This window comes from Carassius auratus, chromosome 40, assembly GCF_003368295.1.
Source record: "Carassius auratus strain Wakin chromosome 40, ASM336829v1, whole genome shotgun sequence".
Lineage (NCBI taxonomy): Eukaryota > Metazoa > Chordata > Actinopteri > Cypriniformes > Cyprinidae > Carassius > Carassius auratus.
In genome coordinates this window covers 15,327,029-15,345,455 of record NC_039282.1, presented here as the reverse complement: position 1 = coordinate 15,345,455, position 18,427 = coordinate 15,327,029, and the positions used below count along the sequence as shown (strand labels likewise).

The 18,427-nt window shown below is 36.0% G+C and overlaps 2 protein-coding genes across 2 annotated transcripts in view; one reads left to right on the top strand and one right to left on the bottom strand.

The window, feature by feature from the left end:
• Positions 1-1,418, top strand: part of LOC113058689 (ephrin type-A receptor 4-like) — a 36,099-nt gene extending 34,681 nt beyond the window's left edge. The window contains exon 17 of the mRNA XM_026226835.1: positions 78-1,418. Within this exon, the coding sequence (XP_026082620.1) occupies positions 78-192 (115 nt within the window). The 3' untranslated portion in view covers positions 193-1,418. The remainder of the gene's footprint in view (positions 1-77) is intronic.
• Positions 1,032-16,778, bottom strand: LOC113058944 (uncharacterized). The gene is made up of 25 exons (XM_026227191.1): positions 16,664-16,778; positions 15,701-15,875; positions 15,160-15,386; positions 14,892-14,996; positions 14,595-14,717; positions 14,363-14,431; positions 12,521-14,278; positions 12,170-12,334; positions 11,953-12,069; positions 11,672-11,845; positions 11,408-11,578; positions 10,919-11,089; positions 10,665-10,838; positions 10,384-10,551; positions 8,150-8,263; positions 7,821-7,931; positions 6,874-6,987; positions 6,117-6,188; positions 4,273-6,036; positions 3,843-4,013; positions 3,647-3,745; positions 3,386-3,559; positions 2,143-2,313; positions 1,896-2,069; positions 1,032-1,789 (listed from the first exon to the last, which is right to left on the bottom strand). The coding sequence occupies exons 3-25, from the start codon at positions 15,339-15,341 to the stop codon at positions 1,618-1,620; spliced, it is 6,513 nt and encodes a 2,170-aa protein (XP_026082976.1). The 5' UTR covers positions 15,342-15,386; positions 15,701-15,875; positions 16,664-16,778; the 3' UTR covers positions 1,032-1,617.
• Between the last annotated feature and the right edge of the window lie 1,649 nt (positions 16,779-18,427).

The following is an 18,427-nucleotide window of genomic DNA, read 5'->3' as shown; positions in this document are numbered from 1 at the left end:
CACACATTACACACTCAATTACACATCTTGATGAGCTTGAAGATGACTATAGCTTACCAAATCTCCCTCTTTTACAGGGATCTGGGCAAAATGGGAATCTCATGCAGTGCACATCAGAGAAAGATTCTGAGCAGCGTGCAGGAATTATTTTCTGGAATGCATCACAGACAAGACACAAAGGTTCCTGTCTGATCTGTGACGAGGGGAAAAAACACTGCACCATGTTGGTTAACGTGCATTACAAGAGGGACGGAATATTTCACATTCGCACTTTAATGAATACAAACGGTATGAAGATCAGAATGAATGAGCTAAACTGCACTTTTCTGGGCCTCTTTGTGCTTCTATGAGACAAAATCTAAAATGACTCAATGCATCTCTTCAGATGAGATGTTTCTGGCCCTGTCATTTTAGGAAGCGAGGCAGTATTTTTTGACTGGAGAAAGTTTGAGAAGTGTCCTCCTCCTTTAAGTTGAAAGAACCATTTCAACTTAAGTGCAAACAGACTACGACGCTTTTCACCTCAGGATCTTTTCAGGATGGCCGCTCGTTGTCAGCAGGAAGGAATTGTTCCCTGCGGATCAGATTTGAACATTATATTCAGATCTTTTGCCTCGGGAGATTTTGAGCGTTTGCCAACGGAGCTAACAGACCTTTTGGACGGTGTGTGTTTATTTTACGAAGGCCAGATGGGAGTTTCAGAGGCTTTGCTGAATGGAAAATTATATTGCTTTATTTGTTGAAAAAAATAGATGAATAAAGGGAATGAGGAGATAGATCCAGATAAGGTTTAGTCTTTAGTTACTCATGTTCCATGTATCCAATCTTTGCATTTTTAAGTAGCAAAGTAAAAGACTCAATCTGATGATCTTTCTTGTTTTCTTTTCAATCTTGTTTTTTTCTCTCCTTTCAATTTCATTGATCTTAATAAATGTCTGCACCTTTGAGTACCATTGACTCTGCACCCAGAGATCATACACCAACAGCTAAATCTGTGTAGAAAGTGATCAAATGTTGGAAACTGCTGAGTTGAATCATTGCAAGAATTTTATAGTCACAGATATATTTTTAGAATTTTTTTTCACTGTACAAAATCTAGGAATTTGTGTGTACATAGTTTGTAATAGTTTGATGTACATAATACCAGCAGACATTTCCATGTACAGCTCCATCATTTTCTTCCTGTTTTTCTTTACATGTGTTAACAGAATGTATTTAATTATACAGTGAGCATAATATTCATGTTGGCAGTAAATGTAACATTTTAAAACAGCAGTACATTTAAGAAAGGTTCGGTAACATATTGAGGAGTCTTTTAATTTCACAGTTTCTGTATTTGCACCTTTAGGTGCACCTAACTTATGAGCTTTATTTATGATCTTTTGTATCTAGTTCCTAAAATAAAAATTTAAAGACACTGTAGTTGCCGTTCTATGTTTATAATAATTAAATCCATTATACAACATATCCACAGATCTTTACATTAGTGTAAACCATGCTTGGCATTCTTTCCTCTAGTCACAATGTTGTTCTTCATACTGTATTGTACGGATTGCAGTGACATTAATATTGATGCATTTTTCACTTTCTTTTAAAGGATTCTCTTAAACATTTGTGTTATTTTTTCAGTTTGTTTGATGATGTGTCCAGTATCTTGGAGAGCACTTTCAAGTCTGACTCTTCCAGATCATTCTCAAGCAGATCAAGTTCTTTCAGGTGGGATGGATGTGATTTCAGAGCTTCAATCAATGCTGTCACTCCTTCGTGTGTTACATTACACTTGGACAACCTGAAGAGAGCAGAGTGGATTTTCACAAATCGGACAAAATTTAAACAAATAATGGTACAAACGGTTTAGTTTTTGTGGAAATCTGATTTGGTTTTACAACTTTTACCTGAGCTTCTGTAGTTTACAGTGAGGCTGCTGCAGTCCAGCACAGAGTTTCTTCACTCCTGAATCTTGTAGATCATTAATGCTCAGATCCAGATCTGTGAGACTGAAGGTCTTTGAGCTGAGAGCTGAAGCCAGAGCAGTGCAGCTTCTCTCAGTGATTCCACATTTGTCCAACCTGAGACAGAAATTAATTTGTAAGATATGCCTTATTTTCCAACTTTATCAAAAACTATATTTCTATATCTTACCTCAGTGTTTTCAGTCTACAGTTTGGATACTGAAGAACAGCGGAAAGCAGCTCTGCTCCCTGATCTCCAGGTCTGTTGTTGCCCAAGTCCAGTTCTCTCAGATGAGAGTTTGACCTCAGAACTGAAGCCAGAGATCCAAAACCTTCTGTTTTGATTTTGCAAGTTGAAAGTCTAAAATAAGTATAAATAAGTTCTTATTTACAAAAATTATAGTACATAATATCACTTTAAATGAATAGTTAACCCGCAATAAATAAACCTGTAATTTGCTCATGAATGTTTTTTTTCATACATCTTTGATTTAAATGCCAACCTCAAAACAGTATCATAACAAGAATCCACATTTAAATTTTAAACTGAAATGTGTTTTTAGAACAGATGTTTAAATCATTACTGAGCTGTTGTTTTTTTAGGATATCCTCCTAGGACACAGACATAGACTTTTGTCCTATGTAGAGGACATTATATTTTATGCATTTGTTTCTTATGCTGCAACTAATGTAATGACATAAAAAACAACAAAATTCCAAAAAAAAATTTCTGGTACACAGGAGGAATTAATTCTTGAATTACTTTGCGATTTGTCACGTGACATGTTGGCATCAACTGCGTCGAATAGTAGCACCCTTTTTTAACTGATGAGATTCTGTTTTATGTTTTGAGAACGGTAATTAATCAATAATTGCTTTGATTTCACTTTGTTCCTCACATAAAGTTATCGTATGGCTTCAGGAGACTTAAAATATTGCCTAGTAGTCATATGGAGTGCAATTATGAAAAAAGTTTTTGTGCCTGGCATTTAAAATAAACACTAATTGTTATTTGGAAATTCTCCTCATGGGGGCGATTAAATAATTTCCATTTTTGATTCGATTGTATTATTACTTTAAAGTCAACATGGATTCAAAAGTCACATATTTTTTTCTCATAATTCTTCATCAACTTAACTTTTTGATTGACATCACCAAGGCCCCTTGGTGATTATTATTGTTTTTTTTATCATCATATAGAGACTTTTATTTACCTTTTAATGAATTCCCGATGGTTAAAATCAGGTTCAACCTTACTTTTTCCTACTGGTTATCCTGAATTGTTTTATGTTGATTTTCATAGTGACAAATGGAATTGTTGCAACAGTAGCATTAGTTAACAGTTCTTCTCTGCCATGACTTTATATTGCACTTCTTAAATGAATCATCAATTCAGATAGAGTTCATTACTAATTAAGTTTCTTATAACTCACTTTAGTGTTTCCAGTGCACAGTGAACTTTCTCCAGAGCAGCACAGAGATGTTTCACTCCAGAGTCTCCAATGTTGTTCCAGCTCAAGTCCAGCACTTTTAGATATGAAGGGTTTAAACTCAGAGCTTTGCTCAGGTAAACACAGCCTGCTTCTGTTACTCCACAGTTCTTCAGACTACAAAGGGGAGAGTACATATTCAGTAGTCTAATTACACTTATAAATCTGAATAAACAATATCTGAAGCTTAAAGAAGAAACCTACTTCAGTGATTCCAGCCTACACTTTGTGTCCTCTAGTCCAGCAGTAGGAAGAACGATAAAATCAAGATCAGGTTTACAGACATCAGAACCCAGGATCCTCCTGACAATGGATTTATATATTTGATTAAACTTTTACAAGTAAAAAAAGGGCTTATATAGACATGTTGTTTCTGTTTTGCTTTTCTGAACACACATACAGTATTTTTTTTAAGTCGTAGTGTGATCTTTTCAATCCAATACAGAGTATTTCTACTCCTGAGTCCTGCAGGTTGTTGTGGCTCAGGTCCAGCTCTCTGAGATTGGATATTGATGGAAGAACAGCAGAAAGCACTACGCATCCTATTTCTGTGATATTACAGTCATGCATCCTGCCAACACAAGTATATTATTCGCATGAGCTATTTAGATGTTATTTTCTCTTTAAATAGTGGTAAATACTGTTGCACTAATTATAAATAGCCACTAATATAATCTTATTTATGCTAAGTGCATATAGTGATAAATGCTATTTAGTGTAAAAATAAGTTATTGTAGTAGTAGTTGACTAGTTCCACCAATGGAAACAGATTCTTTTTATTCAACTTCATATCAATGACTTCATGTATGTAAGCAACTGAGTGTTCTCACCAGATCTTTTTTGAAAGCTTGATAACAGGAAGCAGCCAGAACAGAGTCGCGTCTGATCTTCCATAGTTACAAAGTTCAAAATCCTCAAACTTCTCATTTGATGTCATTAAGATGTACACCAGAGCCGACCAGAGATCTGGGGACAGAGCTTCGCTGTTCAGCTTTCCAGAAGTCAGGTAGCTTTGGATTTCAGTAATGAGGGAATGATCATTGAGTTCATTCAGACAGTGGAACATAACAAGAGCCATTTCTGAGCAAGGGATTGTTTTTATCTTTTTCTTGAGATAATCAATAGTTTTCTCTGTTTCCAGGGAGCTGTCTGTCTTCTTCACCAAAAGCCCTTTTAATAGACTGTGATTTGACTCCAGAGAAAGTCCAATCAGGAATCGAAGGAAAAGATCAAGATACCCATTCATACTTTTTAGACTTTTTTCAACTGCACACTTGTGTAAAGTCACTATTGTCACAGACGATCCAGATTCATGTGCTTCAAGCATGTTTATTCTGCTGTTGTGGAAAGAGAGATGCACATATAGAGCCGCTAGATGTTCCTGAACACTCAGATGAACAAAGCAGAAGACTTTCCCCTGATACAAGCCAAACTCCTCTCTGAAGATCTGAGTGCACAATCCTGAGTACACTGATGCTTCTGTCACATCAATGCCACACTCTCTCAGGTCTTCCTCATAGAAGATCAGGTTGCCTCTATCCAGTTGCTCATATGCCAGTTTCCCTAGTTTGAAAATCATCTCTTTGTCAGAGTCTTTGTTCTCCTTGTACTTTGTGTCTTTAATATTAATCTGTGCCATCAGGAAGTGTGTGTACATCTGAGTGAGAGTCTTGGGAATCTCTCCACGCTCTGCTCGACTCAACATCTCCTCCAGAACAGCGGCTGAGATCCAGCAGAACACTGGGATGTGGCACATGATGAAGAGGCTCCTTGATGACTTCAGGTGTGAGATGATCCTCTCGGCCAGACTCTGATCACTGACTCTCTTCCTGAAGTATTCCTCCTTCTGTGGATCATTGAAGCCTCGTACCTCTGTCACTCGATGGACACACTCAGAGGGGACGAGATCAGCTGCTGCTGGTCTTGAGGTGATCCAGATGAGAGCAGAGGGAAGCAGATTGCCCACAATGAGGTTCGTCAGGAGCACATCCACTGAGACTGATTCACTTACATCACACAACCTCACATCGCTCTGAAAATCCAGAGACAGACGACACTCGTCCAGACCATCAAAGATGAACAACACTTTATATTTGTCACTGAAAATGTCTATTTCTTTTGTTTCAGGGAAAAAGACGTGAAGAAGATCTGAAAGACTGAGTGTTTTGTCCTTCATCAGATTGAGCTCTCTGAAAGGAAGTGGAAATATGAGCTGGACTTCCTGATTCTCTTTCCCTTCAGCCCAGTCCAGGATGAACTTCTGCACAGAGACTGTTTTTCCAATGCCAGCGACTCCCTTTGTCAGCACAGTTCTGATGGGTTTGTCTTGTCCAGGTAAAGCTCTAAAAATATCATTGCATTTGATTGGTATCGTTGCTCCTGCAGGAGCCTTCAAAGTTTTTTCTATTCTTTTAATTTCATGCTCATTACTGATCTCTCCATTCCCTCCCTCTGTGATGTAGAGCTCTGTGTAAATCTCATTCAGGAGTGTTGAGTTTCCCTGCTTTACAAATCCTTCAAAAATGTACAGATGCCTGTTTTTTATTTCTGATCTTAATCTTTGAATCTTGACTTCAACTGTTTCTGAATCAAATCTGTTGAAAACATGTTTATTAGTAGCAAGTAATGTAGACAGTTGAGGCACTATAAATGAGTCTTGATGGTTTCAACCTACTGATATTCCATGAATCTTCCAGGAGAGCTACCAGTCTTCTCTGCATCTTGACATGATTTTCTGTGTAAATCCCTTATAGACAAAACAATAGTTTTATATTCAATATTTTCATATTCATAGTTTTTGAGTTAATGCTAGCCAGCTTGTGAATTTACCAGAAACATTTTTATATCTCATTCACATTCTTATCTTATCTTGTCTTCCTCATTCTCTTTTTTCACTGCCCTGTTGATCTTTGCTGGTCTTTGTTCATTTGTATCTTTTCTATCTTTCTTATCATTCAACAAGCAATTAAGAGGAAGTGAAATAATCCAGCCACACTAAACCTTTGTCTTCTCATCTGTCATCAGTGCCATCATTTGTTTGTCCTAGAATTATAGATACTTTTTGTTTACACTATTTATAATACACTTTACTAAAGTAAAATAAATGAGTACTTATAATAGAATGTTTCCTTAGTTTCAGTGGAAGTGATCTGTTCAGATAAATTGGCATTTGCATTGAATGATCACTCTTCATAGAACACTTGGAGAAGATGAGTCTGATGGGGGCCCCAACCCTTTGATGGGCCCCATCGCAGGACATTAAAAAACAAAACAAAAAACATGTAGAATGTATTTTTGCTTTGAAAAACAGTGGAATTTAAATTGACTTTTTTTTTTTTTTACTTGAGTGCTGCGTTTCTGGAATGCTGTGTCATGCTCAGACGCAAGTGCAAAGGTAGTGCAGTGAGGTGCAAAAGTGCGTGAAAAACTACCTTTTTTCCTCTGGAACTGATCCATTTTGAAGTTGAATTGGCATTTGCATTGACCGGTCACTCTTCAAGGATAAAACACTAGGGGTAGATGAGTTTGTTCTCTCCTGCTGAAGACTGACAGTGAAAATAAAAGACATTTGTTGATTTAAGCAGAAATTTGTTTGGAGAAGGTTAACAATAAATCACTGAGGAGAGAAAGTGTTTCTAAATATTAGAATCTACATCATCCTTATGAATGTCACCACATCACTGCAGTTCTGAATATCTTTATCTTAAATAAGGCTATATTCACACTGCAAGTTGGGCTTAATTTCAATTTATTGCTCAGATATCTCAGATTTTTTGAGTGGCTGTTTGCAAAATAATTTATAAAAGTGGCCAATATCAGATTCTAGTGTGAACGAATGACAGTGCTAACTGACCCACATATGCAAAAGAACGATAAAAAGACAGCATGAAGCGCTGTCATGTGAAAGTAAACACAAAGCCAGTGTAGTAAGCATTTAGAAGTTCATTTATGTGTTGAAATGCTATAGAAGCAAGCTAATTCATGAGCAGGTGATAAGGAGGATGAAGTCAGCACTTGCGGTACATGGGGGTCCAAACACAAGACATTCACACACACACACACACACAATAACACAAAGTGGCGTTCACAAACCACACAGAACGTGTTTTTGCTTTGAGAAACGCAATATGTGAGACTGAAATTTGGAAAAAAACACAGTCGCTTCTTTTAAAGTTCTTTTGACTTGACTGCTGTGCTTCTGGAACGCTATTTCATGCTCAGACACTGCAAAAGACACGAGTGCAAAGGTAGAGCAGTGGAGTGGAAAAATGGTTAACTTAATGTTCTAAAACACCACCAGGGAAAGTAACTTGGGAAAAGTAACTTTAACTTGTCATATTTACCTACTGTGTGAACTACATGAAGTTATTTCCATTACCTATTTTCCATCGGATCTGATCCATTTTGCATTTGAATTGGCATTTGCATTGACCGGTCACTCTTCATGGACAAAACACTAGGGGCAGATGAGTCCGATCTCTCCTTCAAACTACAACAGGAAACATAATTTTATCTTATGCTATACCTTGTGTTTATATCAAATGTGCTAGTAAAAAATCAGTAAAATTCATTGCATTTCTGTTATAAATAGAAAGGGGATCACTGAAGTAACATTGGATCACATTTTCACTGTAATTATAATAATTATTATATTATAATATAAAGATGTTAATTTGATGACCACTGAAATGATAGAAAAGGAAATACCATAGTTGTGGTAGAAGTGTTTCATTTCTTAGCTGAATAGGCATTTGCATTGATCGGTCACTCTTAAACGACAAAACACTGGGCGCAGGTGAATCTGATCTTTCCTGATCAAAACTGTTAGATAAAACATTTTCAGAATTATTTATAATATTCTATTTCAGATTAAAAGTAAGTGGAACTGGACATTACATGTCATTGTTACAGTTTTTGCAATGTATTCACATCTATTCTATAGCAAATGTATGTATGTGTCAGCAATTCAAAATTTACCCATGATAATAAGATGAAGAATCTTTGTCTTTTAACTGATCCATCACTCTTTATGGACACACTGGGTTCTTTTGGCACACAGACATTTTTTTTCTTCATTAGGCATAGATTCCTTTTATTATTGAGTATTTTCTTTACATGGAGAGCTGGAAATGTGAAAGAGAAACAGATCATGCATGTAAACTATCTGGTTTTACTAGTTTTTCCTGATGCACCTGAGGGTGTAATCTAAGTAAACTGCTTTTAAAAAACATTATAAAGCATTAAATAACTGACATTGTTTGACTAATCACATATATTTTGTGTCATACAGTATGATGTCTATAGCTCCCCTGAGGAATCATTAAGATTACAATGTATTTTAGTTTACTCAACATTATAAAAACATTCAGCAATTAATATGATTGAAAAATTTATATTTCTCTAAATCATCAGGTGTAGCTAAAACTCAAGGATTCATCTTGCCTGCGATATATAGATGTATATTGAGATGCACTTACCATGTGTCTTCTGAATTTTAGCCAGTCCACATAAATCCGCTGAACTGAATGTTTTCTGTTTTCTCCACAGTCTGTATATCTTCTCTTCGGTAGTGTTGTGAGCAAGTCATGGCGTTAAGGAAGTTGGCACTGGTTTAGTCTGTCACACCCATAAACCATCTGACGCACATTGTACATCGCACAACTGGATGGTATTTTCTTGTTCAGCTTTCCAGAGAAAGCATAAAGATTATTAACCTAATGTTTTAATTCTGCAAATAATAATTATTTAATCTTTTCTGTGGTACTTACCTTGTGTTTCCAGAATTCCACTTGCTAATCCTCGCATTAAGAAAGTTGGCAGTGGCCCATAGTCTTAGACTCACACATCTCACCCACTTATCGTCTGATTCTTGTTGTAAACAAAAATGGAAAGCATTTTCTTGGTGTAACAAGTGCTAATCTAACTGGCTGGATTTGCATACTTGAATAAGGCCAAACTAGACTCATCGGTCTGCCTGCAAACAAAGTCATGTTTGCATGGTACCAGCTTTTGAGGATGAAATAAGCCCTGGATTTAGCAGTCCAGAAGGATATTTGGTGTTTTGTTTGAGGTACTCAGTAACAAGTAGACTTAAGACAACCACGAGCAGAACAACCATTAAGTTTATGCATGTGAACTGTACATTTATTACATAAGTATAACTCACACTTTACAATAAGGTCATATTAGTTAACGTTACAACTGTCACAGATTGCTACAGTACATCACACGATCACACAAAGATGAAGGTAGAAGGTAATCTTAATAAACCAAAAGGGTAATAATCCACACAGAGAGAGAACAGCAACAAATATACACAATCAGTGTTTAAGACCCGAAAAACACTAATAGAACAGACAGGAACTTAAATACACAGACAAATGTGACGATGACATGATGACATAATCAATCACGAGGGAAAACTATGTCAAGGAACACCTAAGGGAAGAAAACGAACTAAAAGTCCATTTTGTTTTTACAACAAGCATATTCATAACCATGAAAGTATATATTACATACTTTAAAAACTGTTTAAGCCTTTATAAAAACCTGCTATCTGAACTCTCAGTCCATAGAAATTGTGATTTGTCTTTATTCTAAAGACATAGTCCATACAAAAATTTTAATTCTGTCATTATTCACATAATTTAACCAAACAGTTGCTGGTAGCATTTTACTTGCATAGTATGGGGGAAAAAAAGCTTTAAGTCAATACCATCAGCTGTTTGGTTACCAACATTCTTCAACATATCTTCTTTTGTGCTCACCAAAACAACCAAACAGGTTTGGAACAACATGAGAGTGAGTAAACAGAATGATGACAGAATTTTCATTTTGGGTGAACAATATATCTCTTTAGGTCAGATGCTATCACCGTATCATGCATGATAACTTCTCACAATGTTAAACGCTTGAGTGCTTATTCCTAGAGTTATCTTAAGGATTGCTGTTTTATAGTGTTTTTTTCCAGTATAATGGCAAGCATATTCAAGTCTGATTCTTCCAGATCATTCTCAAGCAGATCGAGTTCTTTCAGGTGGGATGGATGTGATTTCAGAGCTTCAGTCAGTGCTGTCACTCCTTCATGTGTTACATTACACTTGGACAACCTGAAGAGAGCAGAGTGGATTTATAAGCAGAGATGGTTTTGCTATTATTCCATTTAATTTTAAATGGCTTTAGATCTAAGATTGCACTAAATAAGACATTTCCAGATTTTTACCTCAGCTTCTGTAGTTTACAGTGAGGCTGCTGCAGTCCAGCACAGAGCTTCTTCACTCCTGATTCTTGTAGATCATTAATGCTCAGATCCAGATGTGTCAGACTGCAGGTCTTTGAGCTGAGAGCTGAAGCCAGAGCAGTGCAGCTTATCTCAGTGATTCCACATTTGTCCAACCTGAGAAAAAAATTATCATAATATACACTTTTCAAACTACGTCAAATATAAAATGTGCTCACAAGTTTCTATATAATAACCTCAGTGTTTTCAGTCTACAGTTTGGATGCTGAAGAACAGCAGACAGCAGCTCTGCTCCCTGATCTCCGGGACTGTTGTTGCTCAAGTCCAGTTCTCTCAGATGAGAGTTTGACCTCAGAACTGAAGCCAGAGATCCAAAGCCTTCTGGTTCAATGTTGCAACATGAAAGCCTATTGAAAAAAAAATCCAGTATATTTGATTGATATGATACAGTGATAGCAGAAAATTTCAAATTAGTATAATCAAGAAGCCTTTAATTATAGTAAAAGCCTGATGAATTAAATGTTTGTTTAAATATTGGACATGGTGAGAACAGTAGTCCTTTTACTTGCTTTCCAATGTCTATGATGTTAATGTCCTTTATGTTATGGCTTTGAAAATTCAGAGGTAGCCCTTATAAAACAAAAACCCTTCACCATGAAGCAATATAATTTAATGGTCAATTTATTGTTTACTTAATCTAGCACAAGTATTCAGAATCATCTTGCCTGAGCGTCTCCAGTTTACAGTGAGGATGATGCAGTCCAACAGAGAACAGCATAACACCTGAGTCCTGGAGCTCATTTTCACTTAGAGAGAGCTCTTTAAGGTTTGAAGCTGTTTGTAGTATTTTAGCCAATGCTATACAACTTTTGTGTGTTATGTTACAGTTATTTAACCTGTTAAAACAATTAAAATGCTCTTTAGTCATTATTAACTTTAAATTTATTTCATAATTAGCTAAATAAGCTCATAATTGTGTAATAACTCACTTTATTGTTTCCAATGCACAGTGAATTTTAACCACAGCAGCACAGAGATGTTTCACTCCAGAGTCTCCAATGTTGTTCCAGCTCAGGTCCAAAACTTTCAGATGAGAAGGGTTTAAACTCAGAGCTTTGCTCAGGTAAACACAGCTTGCTTCTGTTACTCCACAGTTCTTAAGACTGCAGAGAGGAGAGATAATACATTTGAGATCTCAATCCAAAGACAAAAGTCTTGTTGCAAATTTGGCAGGAAAAAGTCTATTTTAAAGACAGTTAACAGAACCTACTTCAAGGATTCCAGTCTACAGTCCGTATCCTGTAGCCCTGCAGTGAGACATAGGAAAGCTTCATACTTAAGCTGATTATCTTGTTCATTTTGATTACTGCTTAACCATTCCTCTCTTCTGAAGAGGCATAGACATATTTCTTTAAATATCTTCATAAAGTATGTACATAATGTATTTGTAATATAATATTGTAATATTTAACTTCAAACAAACATACAGTTTTGGTGCATAGCATGAGTTTTTTACTCCTGTGCTGAGTATTTCTACCCCTGCATCCTGCAGGGTGTTTTTGCTCAGGTCCAGCTCTCTCACATTGGATAGTGATGGCAGAACCATACACAGTGATACACATCCTCTGGTTGTGATATTACAGTCATGCAACCTGGAAGAGCAAGTAGACTGTCAATTTTTTTTATTCATTGCCATTTTATTATATATCAATTTTCTGCACTCACATGCAAAGTTAATTTCAAAAGGTGCTCATCAAAGTCAAGTAGTCAAACCTGTTTATTTATTTTTATATGTAATTGATTTTGAACAAGTCATGTGAGTAGTAAAATGTTCTCACCAGATCTTTTTCGACACCTTGATCACAGGAAGCAGCCAATATAGTGCAGTGTCTGATCTTCCATAGTTACAAAGTTCAAAATCCTCAAACTTCTCATTTGATGTCATTAAGATGTACACCAGAGCCGACCAGAGATCTGGGGACAGAGCTTCGCTGTTCAGTTTTCCAGAAGTCAGGTAGCTTTGGATTTCAGTAATGAGGGAATGATCATTGAGTTCATTCAGACAGTGGAACAAAATAAGAGCCATTTCTGAGCAAAGGATTGTTTTTAGCTTCTGCTTGAGATAATCAATAGTTTTCTCTGTTTCCAGGGAGCTGTCTGTCTTTGTCACCAAAAGCCCTTCTAATAGACTGTGATTTGACTCCAGAGAAAGTCCAATCAGGAATCGAAGGAAAAGATCAAGATACCCATTCATACTTTTTAAATTTTTTTCAACTGCACACTTGTGTAAACTCAACATTGTCACCGGCGTTCCAGATTCATGTGCTTCAAGCACATTTATTCTGCTGTTTTGGAAGGAGAGGTGCACATATAGAGCTGCTAGATGTTCCTGAATGCTCAGATGAACAAAGCTGAAGACTTTCCCCTGATACAAGCCAGACTCCTCTCTGAAGATCTGAGTGCACAATCCTGAGTACACTGATGCTTCTGTCACATCAATGCCACACTCTCTCAGGTCTTCCTCATAGAAGATCAGGTTGCCTCTATCCAGCTGCTCATATGCCAGTTTCCCTAGTTTGAAAATCATTTCTTTGTCTTTGCTCTCATTGTACTTTGTTTCTTTAATATTAATCTGTGCCATCAGGAAGTGTGTGTACATCTGAGTGAGAGTCTTGGGAATCTCTCCACTCTCTGCTCGACTCAACATCTTCTCCAGAACAGCGGCTGAGATCCAGCAGAACACTGGGATGTGGCACATGATGAAGAGGCTCCTTGATGACTTCAGGTGTGAGATGATCCTCTCGGCCAGACTCTGATCACTGACTCTCTTCCTGAAGTATTCCTCCTTCTGTGGGTCATTGAAGCCTCGTACCTCTGTCACTCGATGGACACACTCAGAGGGGATGAGATCAGCTGCTGCTGGTCTGGAGGTGATCCAGATGAGAGCAGAGGGAAGCAGATTCCCCACAATGAGGTTCGTCAGCAGCACGTCTACTGATGCTGATTCACTTACATCACACAACCTCACATCACTCTGAAAATCCAGAGACAGACGACACTCGTCCATACCATCAAAGATGAACAACACTTTATATTCATCACTGAAAATTTTCATGTCTTTTGTTTCAGGGAAGAACATCTGAAGAAGATCTGAAAGACTGAGTGTTTTGTCCTTCATCAGATTGAGCTCTCTGAAAGGAAGAGGAAATATGAACTGGACGTCCTGATTCTCTTTCCCTTCAACCCAGTCCAGGATGAACTTCTGCACAGAGACTGTTTTTCCAATGCCAGCGACTCCCTTTGTCAGCACAGTTCTGATGGGTTTGTCTTGTCCAGGTAAAGCTCTAAAAATATCATTGCATTTGATTGGTATCGTTGCTCCTGCAGGAGCCTTCAAAGTTTTTTCTATTCTTTTAATTTCATGCTCATTACTGATCTGTCCATTCCCTCCCTCTGTGATGTAGAGCTCTATGTAGATGTCATTCAGAAGTTTTGGGTTTCTCTGCATTTCAAATCCTTCAAAAATGTACAGTTGCTTCTTTTTTATTTCTGTTTTTAATCTATGAATCTTGACGTCGGGACTTTTTGAATCACATCTGTTGAAAACATGTTTTTCAGTAACTGAGAATATGCACACAGTATAGACACTATAAATAAGACTCTTGATGCATTGAACCTACTGATGAATGAATTCTCCAGGAAAGCTGCCAGTCTTCAGAGCATCCTGACATGATTTTGTTAGTGAATACCTTATAGACAAAATAATATTTTGTAATAAGCATTAAAATGTCAACAATGTACAACCTATTAGAATTAAGACTTTTGTCTGAGAATTATAAAAACTTTTGCGCACTATTTACCATTTACACTTTGTTGAAGCATAATAAATGAGTTCTTATAGTAGAATGTTACCTTAGTCCCAGTGGAGGTGGTTCATTTAGATGAATTGGCATTTGCATTGACCGGTCACTCTTCATAGACAAAACACTTGGGGAAGATGAGTCTGATCTCTCCTGCTGGAGACTGAAAGCAAAACTTACCATTGGTAGATTTGAATAAAGAAGAAATCTGGTATTTTAGTAAAGATTGCCTAAAAAGCATCGATGAGGGTCCGAATTTTTTTCAAAATCTGAATCCTTATTGCTGTTTTACTGCCCTGATGACCCACTGTTCTGTCTATCTTTATCTTAAACAAGCAATTGTCATTACCCTTTTTCCATTGATCCATTTTTCAGATGAATTGGCATTTGCATTGAGCGGTCACTCTTCATGGATAAAACACTAGGACTAGAAGGGTCTGATCTGTCGACCAAACTGTGAGAGGGAACACAATATTTGTTATGCTATATAATATAAATTAAGATAAAAAATGTTCAAAACACAATTTTCTTAAAATGTTTAACAGTAATTGTAATGATATAATTATGTTCATTTGACAATTTGTTTGATAATTAAGATTAAAATGATACAAATATACCTTAGATGTGGAAGATGTGTTGTATTTCTTAAGTAAACCGGCATTTGCATTGATCGGTTGCTCTCCATAGACAAAACACTGGGCTCAGGTGAATCTGATCCCTCCTGATCACAACTGTCAGAATCCACGTTGTGTTCTTTGTACCTATTGTTTTTTATATTATAGATTTGTATTCCCAACATAATAAATGGGCAAAGAAAGCCTTTTGTTCTTCAGACCACTGCATGCTGCAAATGAGAAAGAGAAACATGATTGAGTATGTAATCTCTCTTTAAGATCAGGATTCACTGGTCTTTGTTATTAGTGTTAGGCACTAAATTATAATGAAGACAAACCTTAAAATAATTTTCAGCAATAATTGAAAAATATTACAAAGTAATACATTCATGCAATCAAAATTAAATTGTATGTAACACATACAAATACAGTTTTTTTGTTACACCTAGAATTAAACATAGCTAATCTCCCACATTATAATAGTTTGTTGTGTCTGGTGTGATCCATCAGATGCTTTTCTTGGTCTGGGCAGTATCGTACTTACCATATGTCAACCAGTTTGATGATTTCTATTTTTCCACAGGCTGTCTGTCCCAGGCTTATATGTGGTCCTCAGTGTTGTTAGTGAATTCTGATGTCAAGGAAGTTGGTGAAGGATAAGCCTCAGGCATTAAGGACCGCCCACAGTATGCACACTAACTGCCTTAAGAGGGCAACATCTGTGAGAGAGGCCAAAAACGTATTTTTATCAGTTTGATAACATCAGCTTGTTAAAAAAAGCACCAGGATACACAAAGGACAAAGCACAAAGGAACCAGACTCTTTGTCATGCTTGCAACATCAGCTTTTTGAAGAAAATTCAGTTTAGACTATATTTAGTAATCTGGTTTGTCTTGTTTTCTGATTGTCAGCACCTATATTATATTCTGTACTTGGAGACTTATTCATACGTAATGTGAGATTTTGATAATTTGATAAAATAAAGGTTTGTTTCTCAAACAACATAGTAAATCATAGGAGCTATTGCTGTATGACCTTGATACATTCTAAAACAATGTTTGATTTTCTGTGGAAAGCACTGCTGATAGATTTTTATTATTATTACATTCAAAACAAAGGTAAAGATAATTAAGATTTTTTTTGTTTCTTCAAATAAAATCCTCAGATTTTAAATGTTGAAATGCAAAATTTTAAGTGAATAGTTGTCTGTTTTCAAAGCAATTGAATGCAGTTAACACTGCAGACAGGTGAATGTGGTCTCTCCTGCTGAACGCTGTCAGATACAACACAATCCATCTTCATAGTTCAAAGCAATTCAACATCGCTTTCACTCAGATTATATTAAGAGGGTCAGTGGCTTTTGTAATAACATTTGTTTAATTTAATTAGATATGGTAGGTTATAAGCGCTACGTTTTAAGCTCTTACTTTAAACCGAGTTGGTTTTAATTAAGTTTGCTTTGATCTGTACAATTCTGATACATCTACAAACACAACATTTGACTTACCATTTCTCTCCATCGCTAGTGTTGTGATATTCAGCGTCTTTTTCAGCATTCATGGTGCTTGTCTTTTCATAACTTCTGAAGAAATGTATTCTGAATTCTGTGTCTTGTAATGAAAGGCTAAAGAACAGGGAATGAGGAACAAAAACAAAGCACACAGTTGAAGCTTTCTTTTTCAAACTGGTTTGACTGGTTCTTGGTGAAGAACTTTCTGGTTTATTTTTATATAGTACATTTAATAAAAGATTTGACTGTTTAGCAGTGTCTGATTAAAGGGTAAATATACAATTTTTGTGATAAATTAAGACGTAAACTTAAATAAAACTTAAACACTTAAACTTTCAATTACATTCTGCAAATAATATAACATAAGTGTCATGTGTCCTTAATGTTTAATTCAAAAGGATTTATCTTGCCTAGTGTAATCTTCTACTATCAGTCTGTGCATTTGTTCTTATAAATCTTTTTTTAAACCTTGAACCACATTGACAAGATGAATTTGCACCAAAAAACTGTAAAGTCTGACTGAGAACCACCGCTTTAAAATATTAAGGCAATCAAGTACATGGACTGCAGCATTAAGTTAGTTTTTGTATTTGAAAACTGACGTATTGTTACTGTCTTTACATGTGTAAACATAATAGCTGACTTGATGACATAAGTCTAGATAGATTAGATTTAATGTTATCATAAAAGATGATCAGCCAAACTACAATAAGAGTTTAAGATCTAGATAAAGGGTATAATCATGTGAATCTTAGAAGGAAATCTATTTTAGTCAGTAGTTTTTGGAAAATTTTTATGTATTTTAGTTTTTTTAATCTTGTGTAAACATTGTGATGCAACTTATCTTGTGACCACTGGTGGCGCTGTTTCACACTTCGTGGTTAAAAAAGATTCTCCACTTGAGTCCAGCTTAAAAAGATAAAGATGTCGAGGTTTTATATATATCTGTATGGTATGGTATTTGCAATTAAGTATTCCGGTCTGTAACTCACTTCATCAATGATGGCACTGTGTTTGCGTTTGAAAAGCGTGCAAAAATCTCTAGTTCGTTTCATTTTAAACATGAGCTTGGTAAATTACATAAATGCAGTCGATGAAGGAAAAAACTTTTGAGTGCTTCACAGACGTTTATTCAGGTATGAGGCGTACACCATTTTTGTTTATATCAGTTATGATAAGTTTTGAATATAGTGAAGCAAAAATGTTACATACGATTTATCAAAAACACATGGCAAATTTTATTAAGAAAGCGACACATTTCTCTGGTCTGTAATCATATCTGTGTAGAAAGCCTGTTTCTGCCACTGAATAAAAAATAAAAAAGGTTATTGGGACTTTATCTCAAAATTCTGACTTTATTTCTCAGAAATTCTAGTTTGTATGAAGCAACTGTGAGAAAAATAGTCAGAATTGTGAGATAAAAATTTGCAATTCCGCAATTGTAACTTTTTATCTCACAGTTCTGACTTTGTTAAATTTCGAGTTTGTATCACACAAATTTTAAGAAAAAAAAAAAAATCAGAAATGTGAGATAAAATCATATCTTACTGATCCTGCTTTGAATTATAAACAGCAGTCGGGGCTCATACACTTTTACAGTGAGTTTATTGCACTGCATTTATCAGATGTTCACATTCATCAGCCTGCATGATGACAGAAGCATGAGATCATCTCAGTGATGTAATAATTCTCTCAGATTTACCCAGCATGCAAATGCAAATAAGCTTTTAGTAAAGGTGTGTCATGAATATGCAAATTAAT

What these genes read in the sequence shown, in the direction of transcription:
- LOC113058944 (XM_026227191.1), bottom strand. Translation starts at nt 15,341, where the DNA reads ATGTTGGGAATACAAATCTATAATATAAAAAACAATAGGTACAAAGAA. An exon ending in ACACATCTTCCACATCTAAG is followed by an intron (nt 14,997 to 15,159) that starts GTATATTTGTAT and finishes TCCCTCTCACAG; the next exon opens with TTTGGTCGACAGATCAGACC. An exon ending in AAGGTGTCGAAAAAGATCTG is followed by an intron (nt 12,335 to 12,520) that starts GTGAGAACATTT and finishes TTGCTCTTCCAG; the next exon opens with GTTGCATGACTGTAATATCA.